The sequence below is a fragment of the Astatotilapia calliptera genome, chromosome 14 (genome assembly GCF_900246225.1).
Source record: "Astatotilapia calliptera chromosome 14, fAstCal1.2, whole genome shotgun sequence".
Taxonomy (NCBI): domain Eukaryota; kingdom Metazoa; phylum Chordata; class Actinopteri; order Cichliformes; family Cichlidae; genus Astatotilapia; species Astatotilapia calliptera.
The window spans coordinates 20,743,958-20,771,453 of NC_039315.1; the positions used below are offsets into that span (position 1 = coordinate 20,743,958).

At 39.8% G+C, this 27,496-nt stretch overlaps 1 protein-coding gene across 2 annotated transcripts in view; it reads right to left on the bottom strand.

Moving 5' to 3' along the window:
• fchsd2 (FCH and double SH3 domains 2) overlaps positions 1 to 27,496 on the bottom strand; it is a 75,129-nt gene that overhangs the window by 9,225 nt on the left and 38,408 nt on the right. The window contains exons 9-16 of one of the 2 annotated variants that reach the window (XM_026191267.1): positions 23,603 to 23,725; positions 22,603 to 22,698; positions 21,402 to 21,476; positions 15,080 to 15,196; positions 14,821 to 14,925; positions 8,186 to 8,275; positions 7,903 to 7,965; positions 1,369 to 1,503 (exon numbers count right to left, since the gene is read on the bottom strand). In XM_026191267.1, coding sequence (XP_026047052.1) covers positions 1,369 to 1,503; positions 7,903 to 7,965; positions 8,186 to 8,275; positions 14,821 to 14,925; positions 15,080 to 15,196; positions 21,402 to 21,476; positions 22,603 to 22,698; positions 23,603 to 23,725 — 804 coding nt within the window. The remainder of the gene's footprint in view (positions 1 to 1,368; positions 1,504 to 7,902; positions 7,966 to 8,185; positions 8,276 to 14,820; positions 14,926 to 15,079; positions 15,197 to 21,401; positions 21,477 to 22,602; positions 22,699 to 23,602; positions 23,726 to 27,496) is intronic. The other variant, XM_026191269.1, reaches the window with a different exon arrangement.

A 27,496-nucleotide genomic window follows, 5' to 3' on the forward strand; every position in this document is an offset into this window, starting at 1 on the left:
GTGGTCCACTTTTCTGGTCTTAGTGAGGACTCGAGCAGCAGAGTTCTGAATGAGCTGTAGTTGTCTGACTGATTTTTTAGGTAGACCTGTAAAGATGCTGTTACAGTAATCAAGCCTACTAAAGATGAATGCATGGACTAGTTTTTCCAGGTCCTGTTGGGACATCAGATCTTTTATCCTTGATATATTCTTGAGGTGATAGTAAGCTGACTTTGTTATTGTCTTAATGTGTTTTTCTAAGTTTAGGTCTGCATCCATCACTACACCCAAATTTCTCGCCTGGTTTGTGGTTTTTAGGTGTAGAGATTGAAGTTCTCTGGTGACCTGTAATCGTTTTTCTTTGGCGCCAAAGACTATTACTTCAGTTTTGTTTTTGTTTAGCTGGAGAAAATTGTGGCACAACCAGTCATTAATTTCCTCAATGCATTTACCAAGAGCCTGTACAGGGCCTCGGTCTCCTGGTGACATTGTGATATATATTTGTGTGTCATCTGCATAGCTGTGATAGTTTATTTTGTTGTTCTTTATAATCTGTGCCAGTGGGAGCATGTAAATGTTAAACAGAGGGGGTCCCAAGATGGAACCTTGGGGAACTCCACATGTGATGCTTGTCTGCTCAGATGTGAAGTTACCTATTGATACAAAGTATTTCCTGTTTTCTACGTATGTTTTGAACCAGTTTAGTACAGTTCCTGAAAGACCTGTCCAGTTCTCCAGTCGTTTGAGTAATATGTTGTGGTCAACTGTATCAAATGCTGCACTGAGATCCAGTAAAACTAAGACTGACATTTTTCCACTGTCTGTATTCAGACATATGTCATTAAACACTTTGGTCAGAGCAGTTTCAGTGCTGTGGTTCTGTCTAAAACCTAACTGGAAGGCATCGTAGCAGTTATTCTGTTTTAAGAAGTAATTGAGCTGTTGAGAAACTGCTTTTTCAATGATCTTACTTAAAAATGGGAGATTTGAAATCGGCCTGTAGTTGTTCATTTGTGTCTTGTCAAGATTGTCCTTTTTCAGTATAGGTTTTATTACAGCAGTTTTTAGTGGTTCCGGAAACACACCTGACATTAAGGAAAAGTTGACGATCTGTAACAGGTCTGACTCTAAAGTCTTTGAGACCTTTTTGAAAAAACTTGTTGGCAGGACATCTAAACAGCAAGAGGAGGAGTTCAGTTGACCTAAGATGTCCTCCATATAACCAAACAATTCTCTATTAATGATTAGTTAATGAGGTATTTAAATGGCATACATATGTCAACAATAATACTGTGTGCTGCAGGTGTTTCCTTTCTAGTAGGCAGATATTTGATGCTGTGTGCATGCAGGTGTGTGTCACCCTGTAACTGTGTGCATGCTGCTTCACACCTTGTATGAATACAGGACTTTGCAGGTTAGCGGGTAGTTGCGGAGGGTCCCCGAAGGGCTGGAGCTGCTGTCGTCAAAAACCTCCATATTCTCCTCACACTCTTCACCCTCTTCACGCTCCAGGTCCACTGTGCCCTTTAACACACAAACAGATCCACAATGAAAACCTCTGATAAGTACAAGGACAAACAAGAAAAGCTCCACTCACCTTTAAAGTTAATGATTAAAACACACGCCTATATTCAAGAGCAAAAACACAACAACAGCTGTTTAAATGCAAAACATTTAACATATTTTACATGATACCAGATGGTAAAATGCTCAGTATATTTATATTTTCTTTGATGTTTAGCTAAATTATTAATGTAAACCAGTTAAAAAAAGTCAAAGTGCTCACAACTCCTGCTGTCCAAGTGATGCCTAGTTAGGTATACTGTTATCTGTTTATTTCTACTGCTTCAAACTAACCTTGCAGCTCCCCAGCTGTGTTATGATCCCAGCTTCTCTTCTCACTTTCTACTATGCGTCCGATAACCAGCTGCGAGACTATGTCTTGTCTATTCGCCACCTGTAGTATTTTTCCATCTGTACAGATAGTTCCTTACCTTTCTATCGCTCCTTCCTGTCTGAGTTTCTCTATCCTGCTCAGTGTGTGTACTGTAGCTTTTTTGACACAGGTGTACCAGGACTAATGTTTCAAATGAGCCAGCCACTCCCTCGTTTGTTCCATGTGAATTTCACTGGCTTACAGGGAAGTCATGTGATACAGCTGGTAGAAAGATCTATCACAGACAGAAGGCTGACCTGACCAGTAACAATAGATGGGGAGAGAAAATAGCGTGTGTGTGTGTGTGTGTGTGTGTGTGTTCTCAGTTCATTGTGTTTAGTCATCAGATTTCTGTTGACACAGTAAACTCTATAACGGTGCACAACAAAACATGTATGTCTTTAGTACTTTAGTTAATCTCCAGAGTTTGACATATGATTCTGTAATAAAAAAGACACTGTTATCAAAACTATCTGAAGGAATGGGTAAGAAAATAGGGAATGTTTTTGCACCTTGACATGGGTGTGTCATTAACACTATTTGCTTTAGGAGGAAGGCTTTCTGTTTTTACCCACTTGGTAACACGTTACCAAAGGCTTTTAATATGTTTTATTTTTAACCGCCTAAGACCCGAACTCTTCCACAGCATGCATTTTTAATTTCTTTTTGATATTTGGACTGATTGGGACCCGATGAATGTAAAAACAAAGAATTACCAGATTTTTTTTTACCTGATTTTTGTTTCTAAGAAAAATGAGAGCCACATATGAGGATATTCGTTTAACATTTCAATAGAACAGTAGCAGTATAATGTCCTCGTAAGTGGATATCAGGCCCTTGTAGAGCAAAATTGAGTATTTTGGTCTAAATAACCCAAAATGTGATGTCCACATATGTGGACGCCAAGTCCTAGGAGGTTAAAGCTCTTGTATTGAATTTGTATCAAGTGTAATTTGGTCTTTAAAGTCTTGTATTTTGTATCAAGAGCCTAAACACATTTGTACACACGTCATTTATTTTTGCTGTACAAAGAGACTGGATCTAATGCTCTGATATTAATCTGTACTGGAAAATTGTCATCCAATTAATTTCAGGAAATGGCTGCTAAGTATTTTAGATAATGTCACTCCTACATTTTTTTTCCTGGATCTGAGGATGCATGGCTGCTGCAATTTTGAGGTGTTTTTGGTCATTTTTCCTGTTGACCTGCTGACCTGAGCTGACCTCAGGGAGATGATGATGAATCAAAAAAATTGCTTGTGTTAAAAAATAATGTATAGACCTCTCTTCCTCCTTTTTTTGTTTTCCTGATTGTGAGCATACTTTTTACCTAGAAGAAATATAAACATGGACTTACGTTTGTGCTTCTTTAAAACTGTTACCTGCATAATAAAAACATTACATTTGCCGTGATGCTGTATATTGTTCAGCCATGATTTCTAAAATAAATAGAATAACAGTAGCATTTACCATATGAATAAGTACTGACTATAATTAGCTTGGTAAAAACACAGTAATAGTTAAACTGACAGGACTGGCCTTAATTTTTGTTGTTTTGTCCTGCTAACGCATGAAAAAGTGAGATCTGAGGAACATCAGTTTTGTTAAAATGAATCTTGAGGGGCACATAAATGTGCACACCAACATTCATGGCAATCCATTCAGCAGTTTGGATACAGTTCCCTAAAAACCACGCCATCCTAAGTGATGTGCTGCCGTGAAGATGACTTCGTTTTTAGGAAAACGTGTTACAGGATAAGATAAACTGAGTGTGAGTGTGTTTCACCTAAACATCAGGACACAGTCCTGTGATCCTTTCAATAGTTACTGACATGTCTGAACCACATAAAATAAACACTGCTGCGGTCTGTTAGTAATTGATAAGTGTCCATGTTAAATAATAAACCCCTGATGTAACACATCATTTACCACTACTACCTGGACAAGGGTAATTTCATTGTAAAGAGAAGGTGATTTCAAGCACAGCCATGTAGAACCTACGGCGTGGAGGCTTCAGTCAGGGCCACATTTCTTTAGTGGCTGCTTGTTTGTTGGTTCACATTAAGCTTATCCTCTTTGTTGATTTAAGAATACGCTGCTTAGCCCAGAGACCAGTTCCTTTTAATCCCTGAAGTAAAGGCCAGTATGTATTCCAGTAATAACCCTATAAAGTACCACAAAATATACATCTCAGTATATGTACCAATACAGCGGAGACAGGCCAGTGCAAGATTTTACTGTTCCTGGAGGTAATAACTGCAAAAGTGTTATTGTAATGAAGGCAGTTGCTGTCTGAGAGGCCTGAGGTTTTTAAGGCTTGCAGTATTTCATTCAGATTAATAAACCTGAGTGGGATGAAGAAACGGCCGAGGAGAGAGCCTGCTCCCTACTTTCATTGTGTTTCTGTCACGTCCTGTGCAGATTATTACTCGCACTACATCAATCCTTTGTTCTTTCTTTGTTATCGGTCACTTCTGACTTTTCCTTCCCTTCTCATACTGTCTCTTTTTCTTGCACCCTGTTAATAACAATGTCCCAGCTTTCTTTGCTGCTGTCAGTCTCCCCAGGCTCTCCAAATAAAATCTATGTCAGATGAACTGCTGTCATATGCCTGAATACTCAATGTGCCTCCTGGTCTGTTCTTTTAATGACATCTAAACCACACTGAGTTTTCAGCAAACGCCTACAACAGACAAATCTTGTAAATAGGACAAGAGAAGTTTTAAAATGCCGTCAAAAGAAGATAAATATTGTTCAAAATTTTAACCCTCCTGACTGTTTTTAGTATAAAATATTTTGAGACATACACTCACTGGACACTATTAAGCACATCTTTCTTGTGGCTTTGACCCCTTTTGCCTTTATAACTGCTTTAATTCTTCATTGCATACATTCAACAAGGTGATTCCAGCACCTTGTTGAATTAATCAGAGATTTGGGTCCATATTGACATGATGGCATCACACAGTTGACACAGTTTTGTCCGCCACGGCATATCTGTGGCATTTAAATGATGCTCAGTTGGTACTAAAGGGATCAGGTGACAAGAAAATATCTCCCACACCATCACAAGCAGCCAGCAGGGATTCATGCTTTTATGCTGTGTGCTGTGTGACCAAATACTATCCAAACGCTGCAGCAGAAATGCGGTCTTCTGCTGCTACAGCCAATCTGCTTTAAAGCACGATGTATGTTTAGAGATGCTCTTCTGCATACCTTGACTGTAATGACTGATCATCTGAGTTTGTGTTCATCTTCACCCACAGAACTGACCCCTTCTAGACATTTTCTACTTTTTAGACTCTGTAGATAGAGATGGTTATGTGTCCCAGTAGATCAGCAGCTTCTGAAAAGCTTACACCACATTCACTTAAATCAGCCTCCTTCCTCATTCTGATGCTCAGTTAGTCAGCAGGTCATCTTAACCATATCTACATGCAGAAATTAGTTGATGCCATGTGATTGGCTCATTACAAATTGGATTTGACCTGCAGGTTTGTGCACCGTGATCAAATCTTGAGGAGACTCAAGGTGTGGGGACCATTTTGTCTGAGCAAACATGCCACACCTTATATCTCTTACAGTATAAAATCACATTACAGCAAGTTATTGGCTGTTTTCACCCCCACCTTTCTCACCTCCAATGCCTCTGCTCTGACATGAGTTTCTCCTCATCTCTGCTCTTCTCCTTCACCTCATACCCCTCCTCTTCTTCTTCTTTTTCTTTTTTTTTTTTTTTTTTTTTTACAGCCAATTAACTTTTCTCATTCTTCAGTACTTGTCTCTCTGCTGCTGCTTCTTTCACCCTTTAACTGCACAAATGCCTCTTTCATTCTTTTTCCATTTAGCTCATCTCTCTCTCCATTTTCTCTCTTTCTTAAGTTCAGTGTCTCTCTCTCTCTCTCTCTTTCTCTTTCTCTCTAGTGTTAGCTGCAAGCTGCAATATCACATGAGCAGAATGTCAAGTGCTTCCAATAAAGCAGACTGGCTATGTTTAGTCTTGTTGACAGACAGACACACGTCTCCTCACAAAGCCCCATGTGGGATCACTCTACTAGTGATTGGCACACTTGCCTCCCTGTAAAGCTAATGCAGAGAAGACAACTCACATACAAATGCACAAACATAATTACGCAGAAATATCCCTACACAAAAGAACACAGCATGTAAGGCTGAATTACAGCCAGTGTATAGTTTATATATGGCACTTTGATACTTCATAATAAAATACCTCTGTGATAAAAGCTGTATTTCTAAAGTGTCTAATATTTTTAGGGTGGAGTTCTGCACAGAGCATGAAAAACTTGGGACCCATTAGCACATTCATACAGTTTGCGCACACTTTCACAAACATGATGAGATGATACACAAAAGACGTCATATCTGTCTACTTTGTCATTAAAGCTAAGAGCTGTGAAATAAAGTTAAGAGAGAACTACATCAGTATTCCACTGAGGAAGTGGGGCGTTTTAAGAGTCTTTAACTGGTGTGATAGATGATTAGGCAGCAGGGCCAAGGTCAATTATTTATCAATTTACATCTTTCAGAAAGTAATCTGTCAGGAGAGCTACTCTGGTTGGGAGATTTTCACGGATAATGAAACCATAAAGAATGAGCAGCCATGAGCCCGTGTGTTAAAAGTTTAGCATTTCATTTTTGAATGTGCTGAATTGAGTGCCGTGCTTGTGTAGTGAATTTGAAGAATTTACTGAGAGACAGTTGGGAAATCAAAAGATCATATACAGCTTACTGATGTGAGGGTGTTCATTTTAGTGGGTACAGCAGGCCAGTGTCAATGCAATAAACACAGTTACAAAAAAGTGTGCAAAAGTCTTGAGCCATTTCTTTATATTTTGCTTACAAGGAGCGAGAAATTCTTGTAACGTTTTAAAGTGCTCTTTAGCTATAGTTCTCCAGGCTTTCAAACACCTTAAAATAGTAATAAGGTGATTCCCAAAGAGCTATTAGCTAAAAGCTTGGCATAACTCAGCATGGCGTGCAGTGTGTCCTTAAAAAAATTGAGCAAACTGGACAGGTAGAAGACAAGAGAACAAGTGGCATGTGTAAGAGAAACCTATCTACAGCAGATGAACAGCATCTGAAAGTTGTGTCCTTATGAAACAGGAAAGCTCCTTGGACAGCAGGAGCTGAGAGATGCAGCTGACCCTTTAGCTGATCCATTCAGAAATGCTCTCGGTAGAAGGGGTGGATGTCAAGAAGCACTTCTTAATGAAAGGAAACTGGGATAAAAGACTGAGGTACTTCAAATTACACGAGAACTCGACTGAAAATCAGTGGCAACTGGTCTGATGGAGTAATGAATCCAAATTTCAAATTTCAGGTCCAAATTGTTGATGGAGATAAAAAAAAAAAAGGTTCAACAGTGGGTGTCTACAGCCATCTGTAAAACATGGTGAAGGCTCTGTCATGGTTTGCATTTCAGCAAGTGGTGAACATAGAAAAGACAGATAGTGATCCACCATGTACACCACTTTGAAACTGTCTGATTGTCAGTGGCTTCACACTTCAGCATGATAATGATCTCAAACACACTGCTAATATAGTGAGATACATACATGAAAAGAAAAACACACAATGCAACACATCAGTTGTGGACTGATCTCCCCAGAAACCAGACCTCTAGTTAGCACTAGACTTAATCAGCTCCTACATATGATTACATCCACTTTAAAAAGCCTAAGACTCCAACAGCCAAAGCACTAAACATCCAGTAGGTGGGCACATTCATCTTTGTCATATAGTTTGTTATTTACCCTGTAGGTGTAGGAATTGCATTTTCTAGCCAAGTGAGAACAGATATTGCAGGCTGGTAGTAACATTAGGACCCATGTTTTGTTTAAAACTACTTTTAAATATATACATTTTAAATATTTTGTCCAAATTTTGTCCAGTGGTAGACAAGTTTAATTGTTCTGGCTTGGCAAAAAATAGCTGCAATGCAGATGTAGTGAGGGGCTGTGTCTCACCGACAGTGAGGGGTCGTGGGAAGTGTAGCTGGCCCAACGTTCATTCTCCAGCTCCTCCATCACCTACAGCATGCACGGAGAGAGTCAGGGGTTTATACACATATTGCAAACAGGCAGACACATACACACAAAATATACAAACAACAACAAAAAAAAGTGCTCAAAGATATGACTGCAAACACAACCATACACATATCAAATAAATCTTCACACAGGTCAGGGACATGCACATGAGCACACAGCATACCTGCATGCTTTCCCAACACTCACTGACAATACACACCTGGTTCATGGCGCTCTTTAGCCAGGTATCCACGGCAACCCCAACTTGGCGTAGAAGGTCCAGCCGAGCTTCAGCTTTCAACTTTATTGTCTTTGGAGAGCAAAGAGGTTAAGATTGTTAAAGAAGCACATGTACCAAGGCTGCAAAGTCCAATATCAATCTTTAAAAGAAAGGATGATATAAAACACTATACAAATGACTGGTTATTAGCAAACATGCTAATAATGCTCCAACTACCTACATAAACGATGGGATTACTAAAATGCAAGGTCCTAAAGAAAAAGATGGAAATTACAATGAAGCTGTATGTTAGAGGAAACATAAGGAGCCATTTCTACTCATGTCACAGCTTTCATCTTGACAGCTGCACGAGTTCTGTTCAATGCAAACTGAATTTTCACCCCAAAATGTTTAAAAACTGGGTCACACAGTCTCCTAAGCAACAAATCATCAAAACTTGCTGCACTCTAATGAGACTAGATGATGATGCTATATCCACCAGTAGAGGAACCCCTGAGATATACACTGAAGCTCTCTCGCATCAGCTCGCTCTTATCTCTAATCCTGTCTCCTTTTCCTTCTGTCTCTCATTGTTTTCATCAATTTCCTCTTTCATTACCTGCTTCTTTCCTTTCTCACCAGTGCTGACAGAGCAGACTGATAGCTGATAGCTCCATCCCACAGAGGCACGGAGTAAGACAGAAAGACACGCCGTCAAGACAGACTCCCACACTTTGATCAATAAAGGCCTGAGCCACTTCATGGGCCTCAGTTTTTCCCTTCCGTTAGCAGCACCTAACAAACACCAGCCTTGGCTGTTGCTACTGAACCATAAACATACCAGACTAAGATGGGGACAAATAATGGCCATTACACTGCTAGCAACTGTTCCTTAAGGAAAGCTGCAGCACTAAATCATTAATGTAAGTCAATATGAAGCACAGCCAATGGTGTGAGTGCAAATCACATGTGGATAGAGTGCACACAGTCAGGCAGACAGAGCATCTATAATCAATACTAGCAAAACTGAAAGAAATAGAAAAATAGATGGAGGATAGATAGATAGAAAACTCGCAGGGAAAACCAGGACATCAGTAGCTTAGCAGATCATCTGGATTACCATCCATCACAATAAAAAGCCCATAAAAGTCCATAAAATGACAAATGTCACCTTGACCTTGAGCACAATTTGGGTGGAGACTCGGCTGATCATTGTGTGCAAGTTGCACTAAAGTCTGATCAATACCTGAGGAGAAGCAGCGATTTTTGTGAATTGTGGATGAACAGACAGACACCTCGCCGTGACATGAGCTCATTAGTACTCTGGCCAGCAGAACTGAACATCAGGAGTCCAGCTGTAAATCAATTATTGATTTATGATTGAATTATTAAGGATTCTGGGTTCACGTCTTGTACAAAGACCTCTACGGAAGTCAAACTGTGTTATACAAAAGGTGCTACAAACAAGCATTTAAACACATAACAGCAGCTATGCTGATAAAAGCAATAATGTGGTATGTGAGCTCCTTGTGATAGACAAACAGCAAAGAAGAGTTATTTAAACTATAAAAGGCACAGGGGGACCACTGCAATCACTCCCTATATGTACTATAAGTTTTCACAGTGCATTCTGTCATCATCTCAGCAAACCAACTGGTCTGGGTTGGTTTGCTGAGACTCATGGCTATGTCTATGCCCTATTTATTCAATTGTGCTCACATGTCAATACACATAGTGTAGAAAAATATGAGCAGATCCACTCAGTCAACTTTCCAACTCTTGTTAGTTTTGCTTGCTTGTAGTGAAATACTTTTGAGAGCACAACCTACTCCCTGCTCTGATGTTGTGAGTCAACAAGGCCAGATTGTCTAGTGGAGGCAGTTTGAGAACAGCCTCCGACAGCTACGTATGGAAACAGCCCCTTGCCTCAGCTGTTCTCACTCCCACCCCCTCTGAGAGCTTCTTATAAATAGGAAAGCAGCAAAAATGCCCATAATCGTTTATTTTAAATAAAGGAATTTTAGATTTTGGTTTAAACTTGTACTTCAAAGCATAAAAGAGCTGGTAGCTTTAAAATTTAGGATTTTCCATTAAGAGAAATTGGAGAAAATCTTAATCTGATTAGCTTCAGTCCGAATGACCTGCACACAGTATGTATCTCCTACAGCATATGCAATACAACTGCCATGTGCCTCTCTCTGACAAATTAATGAGATCAAAAGTGTTCCCTTCATCCCAGTGCTGTGTTTTCTCCTGATATCTGATCTTGGGAACATGTTGTTTTATTAATTAGCTTCAGCAGCGCATTACAGGCTAGCCTGGGGCATACTATATCATTTATAAAAGAATATATAACGCATTTAATTGTATATTTTGACCATCTTCACTTGTCTTTTATCATAGCAAGAATCACTCATATCACTTAGTTATGCTGTTAAGCCTTGTTATGGTAATAACTGTCAAGCAGTTTCAGAGAAAGACACAAACAGGCTCATCTGTAGAGCACAGAATACATAACTCTTCCCTTTCTGTCAGTATTTACTGATTCCACTTTAGAAAAATTGGATATCTGTGGAGACTGAACGGTGCAAACTATAACAAAACACTGAAAAATAAATACAGCACTATAAAAAGTGTGAGGCGTTTCATTTTGTATAGTTTTTTGTGACCATCATAGAAACAAACAAACAAAAATACTCGGCCTTGCTTTTTCCAATCATGTCCACACAGCTAAAATGCATAATCCTGTCAATATAAACCTCCCAGCCTCCCTTGGCTTTTTAACATATTTAATTAAAGATTTGGCTAAAACCGTGGGCCAACAAATTTACATATATGGTTTTTGCTTCATGTTTGTGATAAAAAAATGCTCATAGAAAACTGTAAAACAACAAAAAAAACAGGAAACTTGCTGACATTTTCAGCCTTTACATTAAAATTAGAAGCAGCTATAATGTTTTATCTCAAATTCACAACTTCTATTTTCGACACAGTTTCACCTGCAGTTTTATATTCAATAAGCATTTCAACAGTTGTTGTTTTAACTGTAAACACTGGCTTTAAACCACAGCTTTAACTACAGTAAATAATAACAGTCTTGATTACTGACTGATTGTAATCGTGCAAGCTTAAGCAGGCATACCAGATAGTCTGCTTGTTATGATATGACGTAGAGACTGCTTAGCCAGAAAAACACAAATTCCTCAGAAATGCAGCACTTAAATATTTAAGGGAACAACTTATCATCACAAAAAAACTTAAGTTACTAAGCTAATGACATTTAGACGTGCAAGACGCTGCCCAGGATGCCCCTGCATAGATTTCACTTAGTGGAACGCCTCATGTGGCCATAACCCTGGTACACTGACAACTAACATCTGAAGGGACAGGTGCACCTGTTACTTCGTACACCCGTTTTACTGTGTCAACAACTCAGTGGGAAAATCCCTGCTTGGACAGAGCTTTTCCCGTGTTCTTCCTATTATAACTAATAAAGAACTGCTCTGAGTGCCTAAAGTTCTGTGTTTCCCTAATCTATAGACACAAAAAATCCACTGCATCCTCCACTCTGATCTAAGGGGGGAGGGTCGCACGCCTGAAGTTCTATGGCTTCATTAGTATGGCTGGATGTCAAGATCTTGGGTAGAACAGCCACATTTGGCCACAGCATTACTTCAGAGCCATCAAGTTTCCAGCATAAAGTACAGGTTTGAAAGAGAGTACATGGAGCTCGCTAACTGTTGCAGCTGCTAAAAGAAAAACACTTTTTAATAACTTCTCCATCATGGATATACCTGCGTAACAGGTGACCTGCCCAGGTCCTGCAAGACCAATGCCAGGTCCCATGCTGCAAGCCATTTCCCTCTAGGGGGCAGCAAACTCTTGGCACCATGCGGAAACTGCATTACCCAAAAATGCGTGCTAAGGGACCAACTCTTGATATGGTCATCATGGTTTACCCATACTGCTACCAAATGAACCCTCAGATGGCCAGGCTTCAAAGGTTGCTGTAAGCATCTCTAGCAGCTTCAGGCATATTTGAACAGCCACTCTTACCCTGAGCTGAAAGGACTCGAGCAGAGCCTGAATTCCAGTCCCTCTCGAGTTGACCGTCCCATCATGGATGCAGAATCTAGAGACAACTTGTTGAAGTTGGTCTGCTGTGTTGGACGTAGGGAGCTTTTGTCCCAAATGACCAACATCCCCCCAAGGCCTCGAGGTGGTAAACTGGATTGTTACCTGTTCACCCTTGTTGCACGATGAGGCACAAATCCAAAGATCAAGGTAAGGTATTATCATTATACCTGACAGACTTAATAATCTCAGGACTGAACTCATGCGGCTTGTAAGGTGAGGGAGAGGTTTAAGGGGGTAAACTGATACACCAGTCCCCGAAAGACGAAACACAGAAATCACACACAAATGACATCTGTATACCTGGTTGCACTACTGGCTGCTGAAAAGGGTGTGGCCCTGAAGCGAAACAACAGCCTGTAACCCTGAGAAGTTGTTTTCAAAACCCATGTATCCTGTGAATTAACTGCTCAGTAGTCCAGCTGCTGTTGCAAAAGTCTGCCTAGTGTTTGTTGTGTTGGCTGTCGAGGGGGGATAAGGGGTTGTCTTAGTGTTGCCTCTCTAGCACACCTGTTGTCACTCACCTGCACCAGTTTATGCTTCCTATCCTGACACACTGATATGAAGTAGGAAGTCTAACCGACTTCCTGTTATACTGTGATGACCAAGTGTTCCCTTAATATTTTTGGGTAGTGTAACTAATGTATAGGCCTGGCTTGGCTTTGTGATTGATATTGCTACTGGAAAAGGCTTGATGGAAGGAAGATGGAGCTAATTCACAGATAATACAGATAATGCTCCCATCAATAATACAAAAAATACAGCTAATGTTCCCATCAAACCTACATAATGTCTTTTGCCCTGCTTTCACTCCCTTTATAAATCTGTGATAAGAGGTCTGTGATAAAGCCATTAGTATCAAAGAGCTCATAAAATATTCACCATCTTAGTCAAGGTAATGCTGGTCTAGAAGAGAAATTAAAGGGAAGCACGAGAGAAAGACAGAGGATGAAGCACAGAAAAAAAGGTGACGTGGACACATGTTTGCACTTTGCTATGAAAAGATTCTCTAATTATTTTGAGGGAAGTGAGATCACAAGCTACTGATAGCTGCTAAATTATTCGAATGCATGACGACAAAGCAAATGTTTCTTAACTTGACAGCAGAGGGTGCCAAATATGCAAAAGCCTGATAACAAAGGTAGTGTGGAGCCAAAGAGGAAGTTAGATAGAGAATGAGCCAAATGCAATGAAGCTGAAAAGCAGAATGAATAGAAATATAGACTTCTGGGAGCGAACAGAGAGGATTAGGCTGAGAAGGATAGCGCACGGTGCAGTGATCTCATTGAGTGTTGACAGGTTCAATCTGTGGGAATCGATGCGCAATCAATAAGTATCTGGCTAGGGTGTGTAGAGGGAAAAGAGTGGGAGGATGGAAACAGAAAGAGGTACATGTGGATTGAAAGCCTGAGGAGAAAGTGGTCAAAGAAACAATAAAAATATGTGATCATCTGACCTTGTATCAACATTTTCATTATAATATAATAAAATAATCTAAAACATTACAGCTGTTTTTAACCTACAATGCGTTATACCTGCATGTAGTAACAGTGGGATATTAAGAGAAATGTAACTGTAAGCTATGACATACATCAAGGATGTAATTAATTAGTTTTTTCAGATTTGTGTAGGTGAATAACATAAATGATCTGTCACATCTTATGTTGGCAAAAGTGTGACGATAACTCGTGGGCCATGCTTGTTAAAATATACCCTGCTACGTCAAAGAGGGTGTGCAGAGTGAGAGCATACGGCCAATTTCACTCTTCATTCAATTCAAAATACATCGGCCCAAAGAGTGGGCAGCACTTCAACTCGTTTACAACGATATGCAACATTAAGTACTTCTATGTAAATGTGTACCACAGATTTCATGGTGTTTCAGAACAACAAACATTAGCCATTCATTAGAGACCTATTAAAACAATGAAAAATAAGCTTCCCGTACACAACAGTAATAACACAGAAAATAACATCTGCTTATTTTTGATATCAATATCGCATCACAGATTTTTTCCTTCTCTTTTTTCTTACTTCTATAAAAATAAATCTCATGTTGCTATCCAAGGCAGACTCTCTTGGAAACGTTTTTTTCCTGTTCGTTCCTTTATGTGTCAGCATTAGTGCACATACTGCAAAACGTTCTGTGACAGGCCGCTCCATAATAAGTACTCAAATAAATTCACGCTGTATTTCCAAAGTTTGTGTTCTGAACATTTGTTGGAAAAGGATCATCTATTCATCTGTTCTCTGTATCCTTGTAGCTCCATGCGGCGCCCAGGTTTTGACAGGATAGAACAACTGACACGCTACATTCACCCACATTTTGGTGTTTTCACTTCACCTGACCTTGCGTGCCTTTAGACTACGAGATGAAAATAAAGCACTGGGAAAGAGAGCTACATGAAGATGGGAACAAAGTGCAAACACCATACGCACAGGGTTATATTTAAACACAGACCCTGAGACAGCAGTAAACGTTGACGATCTGAGTCACACACCTCGGCTTTGCGCATGTTTTCTTTGGTGTCTTCGATCTTCATCTCCAGATCTAATCTTCCCTGCTCTGTGGGAGGCAAGCCGTGGCTCTCACACTCCTCCAGAGACTGACAACAACACACACAAACAGAGAGCGTGATTAGAACAGGAATGTGCGTGCACTTTAAAATTAACCTGATTAAGATTCACATGTTGCATTTCTAAAACGTGCAACAAATGTTTGTGAGCGTGTCTGTATGTGTGTGTGTGTGTCCCTCTTACTCGCTTGTAGTGAATGATATTCTTGTGCTCTCTGGCCACCCTGGTTGCCCATTTCCTGGCCTCCTTGTTCAGACTGTGCTCCTCTGTCGTCCCCGACTCCGACTCCAGCTGACGACTCTAATATCCCACACACAGCCGCACAGAGACACGCCACAGCAGCAGGCAAACACACAAAAATACAGTGTCAAAAACAACAGCTCAAGGTGTGCAATACGCAGAGGCTGTTAATTAAGCTAAAGAAAGCAACATTGTTTCCATAGCAAGTAATTAATACAGTGTGTGTTGCGATGCTCTGTTGTTACCTTATGAAACAAAAAGCTGTTATTAAAACCACATGTGAAACACCATGTGTGTGTTTTTTCTGTGTACTACAAATTGAGAGAAGAGGAGGTGCGTGTTGACAGCACTTTTTGCATGTGACTTTATTTTGTTGCTTTTTTTAAAAAATATATACTACAGAAAACACGCAGGGTCAGTCAAGGAATCTGCATGGCCTTCCAATTAAACATATGACATCAATTATAACCATGCAGCCAAAGTGAATCCGGAGCTCATGCGCTTAACAAAGAGCTTTTCTTATTTCACATGAAAGATTTCTATTTTTTTTCTCTCTTTCTGTTCTTTGTCACTGCTTTGAAGTGGGCGGGGATTCGCTGGGAAAAGGTCATGTTGCATACTTCTGCCCATCATGCATCATTTAGCAGTATGTGAATGAAAATCTGGTGACAGCTGGGAGGTTCTTTGGCCACTCTATCAAATTCTGATAATAACACACCCACAATATCCAGATTAACTATGTTGGATGAAATATTTCTTAATATTTTAATAAAGAAAACAAAAACATCATTTAATTTGATTCAGTCTTCTCTAAACAATTGATGCTGATTTCATAGAAACATATTTGCATTTTTAAAGCCAGATTTTTCAGTTTAATCATAATTATTTGCTATTGTGGTCCAAAAAACATGACTCAGTAATCAAATTATACAGCTGTCTGCCATGGTCCAAAGAAACCCTGAAAAAAAGACTGTTTTTGGTTACTTGTTTACAAATATGACTCAGATTTGATCTTTTCATTTCTATCTATTATAAATGCATCATAGCAGGGGCTGAAAAACAAAAAGGATACTTTCTAGTAATTTAACAATGACCCACTCCAGCTTCCCTCGTGATAACTCAGATCGAAATCAATGCAAAATATCTTGCAAAGACTTCCATGTATAGACATTCGTCGTCAGTGCTGTGTTTGCACAGACCTGAGAGGTTTGAGTTCCCATAATCTGATAATAAAAGTCTGTTAGCCTCAGCTAAAGTACACAATATTATAATTATACCTTTTCATGCACATCATCTCTATTAATTATGTGCTGATTCTGTAACAATAGGGCATAAATCTGGCTAAGTATAGGTGTGAAACCAAGTGTATTACATGGGAGATTTACAGCTTAATTACATTCAGGCACAGGAGAATTGCAGCAAGTTAAGGGAGAGGGCAGGAAACTCGATTAGAACAGTGGCTCGAATATGACATGTCACGAACCTGCATCTCAATTTCCTTAAATTTGAATTTCAGATAGTCTGCCAGCATCTACAGTTATGTGGACAGTAAAAAAAAAAAATCTGATCCTTACCAGGTCTTAAATACAAGCTCAGATGAAACACAAAACATCTCGAAAGACAAAGCTAAACCGAAAACGTAGAAATAGTGTGGAAAACCTAAGTACACCCCTACTGCTTCCACAGGAGTTACGAGGTTAAGTAACAGCCAGGAGTTCCTAATTAAATGCAGATTATTATCCGACCATTAGCAAATGTAAGCACATCTATAAGAGCAGAAGTTTTGTCACTCTGTCGGTGTGCGTAACACGATGCCAAGGAGGAAAACATCAGCAATGATCCTCAAGAAGCAATTCTTGCTCCCCATCTCTTTGAGAACATGTATATGGTCACTTTTTAACAATTTCAATTCCATCATTATACAGAGAAAAGGATTATTCACAACTGGAAAAGATTCAAGATAGTTCAATCAGCTAGAATGTCCTAGCAAATTCCCACTGAGGTCGGACCGTGCAATGCTCAAAGTAACTGCAAAAAAACCCTAAGAGCTACATCTCAGATACTACAGGCCTCAGTTAGCATGTTAAATGTTAAAGTTCATGACAGTACAATAATAAAAGTGAACAAATATAACTTTGGAAGGGTTGCCAGGAAAACGTCTCTTCTCTCTAAAAACAACATGTTAGCACAGCTTGGGTTTGTAAAGCTGCATCTGAACAACCCACAAGACTTCTGGGACGAAGACCAAAGTGGTGATGTTTGGCCATAATGCACACCAAGCATGAAACCAAACACAGCATAACAGCACAAACCTCATACCCACTGTCCACCACGGTGGTGAAGGAGTGAAGATTTGGGCTTGTGTTGTAGCCACAGGTCCTGGGCACTTAGTCGATAATGAATTCCTCTGTATACCAAAGTGCTCTAGAGTCAAATCTGAGCCCATCTGTCTAGTAGCTTACTACATTTGGCTGAAATGGGGCCATACAACAGGACAATGATGAAAGAGATATGTGCAAATACCTGCAAAGTTCCTCCACAGTGACAGGAGAGACTGATAAATGGCATGCAGAAAATGACTACTTCAAGTTATTGCTGAAAAAGGTGGATCTACAAGCTGATGAATGAGGGCGAGTACTCATCTGAGGTATTGTATTTAAATAATTTTAGAACCTGGTAAGGATCAGATTATTTATTATGATGTCATAATACATAAAATCTTTGAAATAAAAAAAGATCCACTCCCTTTCACATGACTGTTCATACTGCAAATAAATTCTAGTGCTCATGTGAGTCATGTGACTTTCTGCATCACTTTTGTATCTTCCTGTTGCACACTGATTATCTCGTTACACCCAAACAGATCAATCAACCTGCACTCTAAATGTCTTTATGGACAAAGGTGAAATATTATTTTATTAAATCATTTAATAAATTGGAAAATAACAACATTAGCAATGACTGTAGGTGCCATAATAGGCACAACTATAAACAACTGACCTGACATATAAGGGAAAATGGTGTCATCATCAAAATCTAAACCTTTTTCAGACTTAAAGAGGCAGACACATTTAGATACAGTCTTCTTGCAGGTTATTCACTCATTCTGAACACATTTCTTGTCTTAGACACATATTATTATAAGAAAAAAAATGTCAGAAAGGGTCTAGGACTTATGATTTAATGCATTTGCACAGGTTTTTCTCTGAATAGGGCTCTTGCTCTTGTTCTACAGTTTTTAGAAACATATCGCTGTCTTAACTAATAAAATTCATCATGCTGAACAGCACATGTATCACAAATTAGCCAAGGCAGCAGTATTTCTATGTGAAGTGTTTTAATGGAGTTTTAAAGAACTGGGTGCCTAGGACTCCAGTGTTTCTACACAACTTGCATTAGAGCAGCAGCGGTGCATTCAGACTGCAGCAAATACCTGCCTATGATTATGCTTTTTTATGCGTGTTAAAAGCGAAAGAATGAATTGAGTTCTCCTAAAATAGCACAGAGAAAATGTATGTGTACAACTACAGAGTTGCTTGTAAACCACAATATGATGTCTACATTCACAACATGTAAATTTAATGCAGTGTTAGCTTTAGTATTATTTCATATTTTATGTTTTATGGGCTTATCTTACACATGCAGACACAAAGAATTCAATAATCATCATGTAAGATATACGTAGCATGATTTTGAATGGAAATCAGGACACATTCAATTTCCAGTGATTACATCTTGAACCCATAACAAATTTGTAAAGGAAAATTACACTAAACTATGACACATCAGCTTTCAGGATGTTGATGACAGTATGGTGATATTTTAAAAGATGACATAAGGTTACGGCATCAGATGAGTCATGACAATGGTCATGAGAAGCCAAAGCCACCAAAGGTATTCAGCTATCGAGCAAGTGTGCCTTCATTGCTTGATTATGATGAAGCAACTAGAAAATGCAGGAAACATAAAGAACTTCTTTAAATAGACCTGTAATGGCTGAACCGCCTCAGTGTAGTCAGCTGTCGTTGTGAGGTTTATGTCAGGTGGAATAGTTGTAACAATCAGGTGAACTGTGGCCTTTTTAGATATGAAATAAGAAAATTTCATCAGCTGCTGCTCTATTCTCTGGTTTGATTATTCTATTGGTGCACAAAAGCAAAGTCGCATTGAGCAGATAAAATCTTAACATGTAATTCAGAAACTCCCACATATTTGTCATGTTTATTTTTAGTTCTCACGCCAACTATGTGGATGATGTCATAATCCTATCTGCAGCCACTTGTGTGGTTATCCCAGAGTGTCTCACGGTCTTGTTACGGTGACAGATGGCCATAAAAAGTCAGGCAGTGAAAGTTCTTTAACCTCCGCTGTATTTCAGTAAAAAGAGAAAATCGAACCTAAAAAACAAACAAACCATACGCTATTGTTTTATTGTCTGTGGTTAAAGTGCTGACTGCTGTAGGCCAAAATCAACAACCTCCTCCCTAAGCCACAAAGCTGAGAGCCATATAAAAACAGATCATTTATAAAGCACAATGATGTGTTAATGACTATTAACAAGACATGACTCTTTTCCAGTAATAACAAAAGAGCTCTGGGTTTTATCACTACATAGTGTGCTGTCAGATTTGAGCCCATCCTCAGCTGCTCACCCTCACCGCCATGCTGTATGAAGTCTTGGTGCTCCAACTGGTTAGAGCACAATTTCTGTTTAAAAGAGGGATGGGCCCACACTGCTCTCCAAGATACTTGGAATATAAAGGTTATTCTAGCTGACTAACTGTCTGCCTGTCAATCAAAGTTAGATCACAGAAGAAGTCCCTGCCAAACAGAGCATGTCATACTTGGGCGTCTAGTTCAGCAAAGTTTAATTTAATGTGTGTTAACATTGATTTGTCATGTCACTGAGTCGAAAAAGTGTCAGCTCACTGACACTACAGTTGTTTTTAAAGAAAATTATAATGTAAAGTATCATCAAAAGCATCATAATCACAGGCAAGGAGATCCATAGTGACAACATTCGTAAATAGTCTGCATAACTATGAAAAATCAAGTATTTTTCTGTCTTTTTTTTCTCACTATAACAGGTCATTCCGAGCATGCGCTAGAAATCTAGGGAATATAACTTAAATTGAAAGATTGCTACCAGTGAGGGCAAAGTCTTTTTTGTGGGTTAAAAAGGTTTCTCTGTTGGGTGCCTATGAACACACACTCACCAGCCACTTTATTAGGTACACCTATTTAACTGTTTATTAACAAAAATATCTAATTAACCAATCACATGGCAACAGCTAAGTCATGTAGCCATGAAGACATAGTCAAAATGACCGGCTGAAGCTGATTTGAGCATAGCGTGGTTGTTGGTCCCTGACTGGCTCGTCTGAGTGTTTCAGAAACTGCTGATCTGCTGGGATTTTCCCACACCACCATCTCTAAGGTTTACAGAGAATTGTCCAAAAAAGAGAAAATATCCAGTGAGCTGCGGTTCTCTGGGAGAAAATGCCTTTTGATGCCAGAGGTCAGAGGAGAATGGCTAGACTGCTTTAACTCACGTATGAACCTCAAAGCACATGAGCTGCACCAGCAGAAGGCCATAACAGGTGCCACTCCTGCTCGTTATAAACAGAAAACTGAGGCTCAGACTCACCAAAATTGGACAATAGAAGTCTGGAAAAACTTGGTATGCTCGTGATTTCTGCTGCAACAGTCAGATTGCAGAATTTGGTGTAAACAACATGACAGCATGGATCCATTCTGTCTTATATGAACTGTTAGTGTGGGCAATATTTTCTTGGCACACTCAGTACCAGCTGATCATTGTTTGAATTCCTCAGCCTAACTGTGTATTGTTGCTTCCAGTAGGATAACGCACCATGTCACAAAGCTCAAATAATATCAAACTTGTTTCTTGAACAGAACTGGTGAGTTCTCTGTACTCAAATGGACTCCACAGTCACCAGATTGCAATCCAATAGAGCACTTGATGTGGTGAAACAGGAGATTGATTATCCAGTACTAGCAAGGTATAACTAATAAAGTAGCCTGTGAGTGTATGAGGTTTCAGATTTTTCCAGAGCCATGCTGAAACATCAATCACAGCCTGAGGTGTTAAGTTAAACTGCATTATTACGCTTTGTTTGGCTCATGGCCGACTGAAAGCTTCTTACAGTAAATGATGCAGTCAGTTTAAACAGAATGTATGAATGAAGCAGATAAGCCATGGTCTGAGAAATATGATAGGAATGCTGACAACAGTTAAGACTACCTGTGCCAGGGTCATTCTCATGGCACTGACCGGCGACGGTTCAATGTCCACCAACTGCTGCACCGAGCTCAGAGTCTGGCGCACACACACACACACACACACACACACACAAATAGACATCCAGGCATCCGCAGACCACACACCCAAAGAGCAGCAGTGCAAGCACACAGACAGACAAACACAAGGAGCGATTAGTGGAAAAAAAGTTTAGGGAAAAACTGTTAGCAAAGCTTGAACAGGAACAGGAAGACACAAAGAAGGAAGAGAACATTGTTACAGAGAAAACTGTTAGAACACTTGAAACAAGGCAAAAGATCAGAGGCAAGGAGAAACTGGCAGAACCCAGAGAGAGAAAGAGAAATGTAGAGAAAGGAGAGTGCACAATATGACTCAGACACAGGAGAGAAGGATACTACTCTAGAAAGGTATTAGAAACAGTGTCCAGTGAGAGCAATTTCTTTTTTTAGCCAGAAAGACTTAACAAGTCCCCGAAGAGGAGAAGAGAGGAGACAGCATGATTCCCACTGCTCCATTCCGATCACACAGACCGTGATCACTTGACAACAATTTAAAATATTTGTAGCATTCAGCAACCAATTGAATTTAAATGATTAAATTAGCTTGCGTAAATGACAAAAAAAAATCCCAGGCTAGAAAGATACGCTCCCAACGGACACGCAACATCTGAACACAGAGCCGATTCATGCATCTTTCACGTTGTCAGCAGACATTAGTTAACTGGGCAACTCCATCTGAAACTGTTAACATAAAGAAATCCCCAAAGTCTGGGAACAAAAGGCCCAAAGATATCTCAAGAGAAAAAAGGACGATCACAGCTTTGGCTCACGGATTTTTAACTTGGCAGGTCTCTCAGGCCCAGATGTTTTAATGTGACTCTCTAAATCAGAACTGCGGTAAATGAATTCTGTTTCATCACTCAACTTAAGGATTTAAGCAACATTTTATACACATAAGATATTAGAGAGGACAGAAAACACAGGATGAAAGGAAAGCCCACATGGCTGGCTGCTGTCTGTGTGTGGGAGTTTGTGCGTATGTGTGTATGTATGTGTGTGTGTGAGTCAGCAAGTGAAGTGGAGTGACAGTCCTGCTGTGAACAGGTTTATGTACAAACAATCTAAGTACTAGTGATACATGAGTATTAATCCAGGAGATCTGTGTGTAGTTGTGCGAGTCTCACCGTGTCACATTCACTGGGCTGGAACTGGAAGTCGTGCGCTTTGTGAAACACCGGATTCTCTTGCATGAACAACTGCTGGTTGTACTCCTGCATTATCTGAAAGAAAGCGTTAAGGAGATCTTTAATCCAGTACATTTTGCATGCAAGTTTGGTGCTGTGTAAACCCGACAATACAAGAGTCTGTTGAACTTCATGTGTGAAGAGGCTTCTGCTCCCTTCGAGGATGCAAACGACAATTTTTTTTCCCACTGCCGCATCTGAAGCCCACAGTGGGTGAGTGTTTCATATTCATGCATACATTTGTGGGTTCATATTTTGACTTTAGAGGGATTAATTTTTCGGTCCAAGAGGGATATGGTTCAGAAGTTAAGTCGAGTTTCTGAAGACATAACATTCAAACCAAAGCTAGTGTGAGTGTAGTTTAGGATGAGACCCGAAACCAGTGAGAAACTGTCCCACACAGGAAGCAGCTAGAAGCGATGTGGTGAGCAAACAATCCTGAAATACAGTGACATTCAGTAAAATGGCAACATGCAAAATAACCCCTGATAATGCGTTCGGGTCCTGAAGTTAACATTTCACAATTTGCCTGTGACTACATGCTGCGTTAATCAAAAACAGTCACTGTGTTGTGTCTTTCTTGCACAGTTAAAGTAGAATAGAAACCTCATCATGCCACACAAAAGGTACACACAGCTGCTCCCTTATTCACACAGGGTCACAACAGAAGGTAGCTCTATCTTTGATTTGACAGATTTTTACACCAGATTTCCTTCCTGACACAACCCCAAAATGATTCGTGCCTACTTCTGCAACAGAACTGAAGATCTGCTTGTGAGGTGGCTGTGCAAACCACTAAACTGCAGACAGACACAAAGAAATTAAAGAAAGAAAATAACAGAAAGAAAAAGACTGCTGAATGTCAAAACACTTTCAGTGGGTTCCATAGAAATGTCTTACCACAGATTCAAAAAGCATATTTTTGTATTGTCTGACTCACCCTGGTGGATTTGTCCAAAAGGAACTGATACGTGTTGTGTGTAGCCTGGGAGGCCTCAAGCTCAGTGCGACAAAGTGCCACCAGGTAGTCTTTGACGTGCTCATAGATTCTGCCGTCCAAGGCCTAGAAGACAGACAGAGAAAGACAGGAACCAGGGGTTACACTGAAGCATGGATGAATTCAATGTAATTCCACAATCCTTAATAATAAAGCAGAGAGGACAAGGGAATCAGGAGGAGACACTAAGAAATAGACAAAAAGAACAGAATGTGAATAAGCGTTGCTAGTTTGTCGTAAACTCAAATTAAATCTTGTGTTTAGATAGCCATAAATGTACTGTGATTTTGTTACATAATCTACTGATGCACGTCTATGTTTAAAAAATCATATTTGAGGTCCATAGTCCATAGATTACACTATAACTGATTGACAGCTCCCTTGCTTTTGTGTTATTTTTGTTGCATTTGTTGGGTGGGACAATTTCCTCTGTTAATGATTGTTTCTGTTATTGCATAAGCTACTGTGTAGCAGGACTAAATCAACGGAAACGTCTTGTGTGGAAGGTAATTTCAAGCTTTATTTTATGATAAATTTCACTAGAACACACCCCAAAACATGCAAAATACATACAGGACATACAGTCAAATTGAACAGAAATAGAGTCCAGCATAGCAAAGCCCAGTTCTGTTACAAACAAACACGCCTCACTCGCATCGCTGCCTCCCATGGCGTACTGTATATTATAACTTTAAATGCAGTATATGGCATGTTTCCATGGGCCATTAAAAAGGATTTTATGAAAACCACTAAACTAAAAAAGGAAGAGGTGAAAAAGTGAAGAGAAAGATGGTGGGAAAATATAAAGAGGTGAGAGGGAGGGAACGAAGTCACAAGAAGGCCCAAAACCACGCAGATGTTTTTATTTAACAACTGTTAACATTAGCATTTCTGATGCACGGATGTAAAGACATTTTAATGAAGTATGCAGTCCAAGTGAACAGCCTTTCTACGGGCAGCCGGGATACTGCTGCCAAGCTGTAGGCAACGCTGCCAAACAGACAGAGAGCGGGGCTAACGGAGGGGAGGAGGAGAGGAAGAAGAAGGGAAGGGAGAGCGTTTTGAAAAGGTATAAAAGGTATTAGTGGGTGAGAGCAAAAAAGAGAGACTTACTGAAAAAAATGTGTTTATGGGACACGAGTGTGTGTGTGAGTGAGTATGTGAGTGTGTTCTTTGGATGGTGTTCTCACAGCTGCAGAGGAAGGTGAAGGGGTTCAGATTCCAATTCAACAAAACACAGAGAAGGCACACACACACACAGACATCAGTGATCAAATGCTCAGAGACACACACATACACGCACTCCTCTGGCCAAAGTCTCAGAAACGTGCACACACTATTCTAACCAGCAGATCATTTAGGCCAAGTCTGCAGCCTCCAGCTAACACCTACGTCTGTCTCCTTCTTATACAGACAAACACATTTAAAAAAACAACATAAAACCCACAACCCACAGCATTCACACACAACACAGCCTCAAAAACAATGGAATATTGACAAGGACATTATGTCATTAAGGGTGGGTTGCTGGCTGACTTCTCTCTAAATGTTCCCTCATCATTCTGGTCATTTCCTCCTCCCCCTTTCTTCTCTTCCTCCCCTCCTTTTTTCATCCATTTACGGTAGTGTTGAAATGAAGTGAGTCAGCTTCCAGAAAAAGCCCCGTCCGTCCCTATACCATGGTCAGTGGATGTGTGTTTATGTGTGTGTGTCTGTGTTTGGGTTGAATGACTGCATCAGTTGGAACAATAAGGGCAGCACAGGGGAGCAGACGGGGCAGCAGAGGTGCAAGTGTGAGGGTGTGTGGTTGTGTGTGTCAATGTCTAGCCGGCAACTTTAAAGACCGACATTAATAACAGCATATACTGCTGACAGCAGAGGGAGACGTTGAGCAGTCGGTTCTTCCTCTGCCCTTTCACTACAGCTGTCGCATTGACAAGGACGGCTCACCTATAAGATTTAAGTTATTACCGCAGCCTCACTACAACTCTCAGTACAGTCAGTATTTATGAAGGGAAGATTTGATCTAAACAAGGCTATCAATTACAAGTCTCCTCACCTATCATCCCCAGAGAAACTATTCTATTATCCTTCAGTCATCTATTTCACACTTAATCATTTTCTTTTCTCAGATGACCTAGGAAGGAAGGAAGCCGATTCTTACCACTATAACTCATTTAATCTCAAACATTTCATGGGATAACTACAATATCTGTTGAACATGGAGATGAAAAGGCCCCAAAAGCATACAGGAATGCATTCATGGAAAAGATTTCACGCCTTCCTTGAACTGCAGAGAGAACTCATACATTCACAAGTGCTGATATTTTCAGGTAAACACCACAAATGAATCAGCACAGGAAGGAGAGGGAGGACAGACAGCTTGCTTCCTTCTAGCAATGTCCCTCATTCTCTGTGTGTGTTTTCATGCGCATATTTGTGTATGTGCATATTTCCCTGCAGTCCTGTCCTTCTGTCACAAGAAGCTAAGGATCTATTATTCAGAATGGCCTCGTAGTATAGATGCTCATGCACGCCTAAGGCAGAGCATGCGAGAGTGAGGAGAGAAGACAGAAAAGAAGATGGGAGAAGAAATAAACAAGGAGTCAAAAGCCAAGAAACAGAAGAAAAAAAACTTACATTTTATTTAATATTATTGAAATCCTGAGTACATACCATTTAACTGATGGTCAGACAAATGAGAAAAACAAGAGCAATAAAGCTGCAGATGTAAAACAGACCAACATGTGTGTCTATAACAGAACTACCATAATCAGTCACGCCTGAGGATTTTTCATGCTGAAGAATTAAGCAATTGTCAATCAGACGCTTTCCAGTGGGTTAAAATCTCATTATGCTTTTCTATGTTTATAATTCCACAAATTTTAACAAGACACCCAACACCACTGGCTGAAATGCAGCTTCAAACCATGACAGTTTTACCGATGGCTGTAGACACTCACTTGTCGTGCATTTTCCACTCTGGACTACTGATTCTCAGTCCAGTTGTTGTGAAATTTGGCACATCTTTTTCTCCCTTCCTTAACAATGTTTGTTGACAGCCACCCTTTCTACTGAGACACTTCTTTTGAGGCTTTAGTGAACAGTAGAGAATAGACCAATTGAAGTGTCAGATGCATCTCTCAGGTCCTGGGTTTGGATTTTTCACATTTCTTTAAGAAATAACTTTCAGATACTGTTCATCTGCTATAGGCAGTTTTGACACACCATGCTGAGATATGCCAAGTTTTCATCTAATAGATCTCTGGAAATCACTTGTTAGAGCAAAAATGCTCTAACGTGTCTGTGTTATCTTTGGCATTTTTAATAGATTCAACACAAGAAACTGGAACAAATGATGTTTTGTGACATACTACTAGTAACAAATTGCTTAAAAAATGTAAAAATTGGTTTCTTTTCATCCCTTGAGTTAGGTTCTGTTTTGTGCTTGAATGTTTCATGAAAATGGTCAAGTAAAAGTAATGGACTGAAAATTTGTGAAAAAGCAGCCAGAGAAACTTGAAAAAGACCTTCAGACATCCTGGAGAACTATTGCTCGAGAACACTTTAAAAATTCCAAGAAATTCTGGCTCTTTGGAGGCAAAATATAAGGAAACATATGATGTTTCGAGACTTTTACTTTATGTGTTGTATCTGTGAGCATGTTAGCCCATGTTTGTACAACAGAGTAGCTAGGCTGTAAGTGAATTACAGACTGGGATTTTTGTTTGTGTATTTTCATACAGATCATAATTAAAGCAGTATCACAACTGAAACAGCTCAGCAAGATATTATTGTGTCTGATTAAGACTGGGCTTAACCACCTTTTGTATTCAA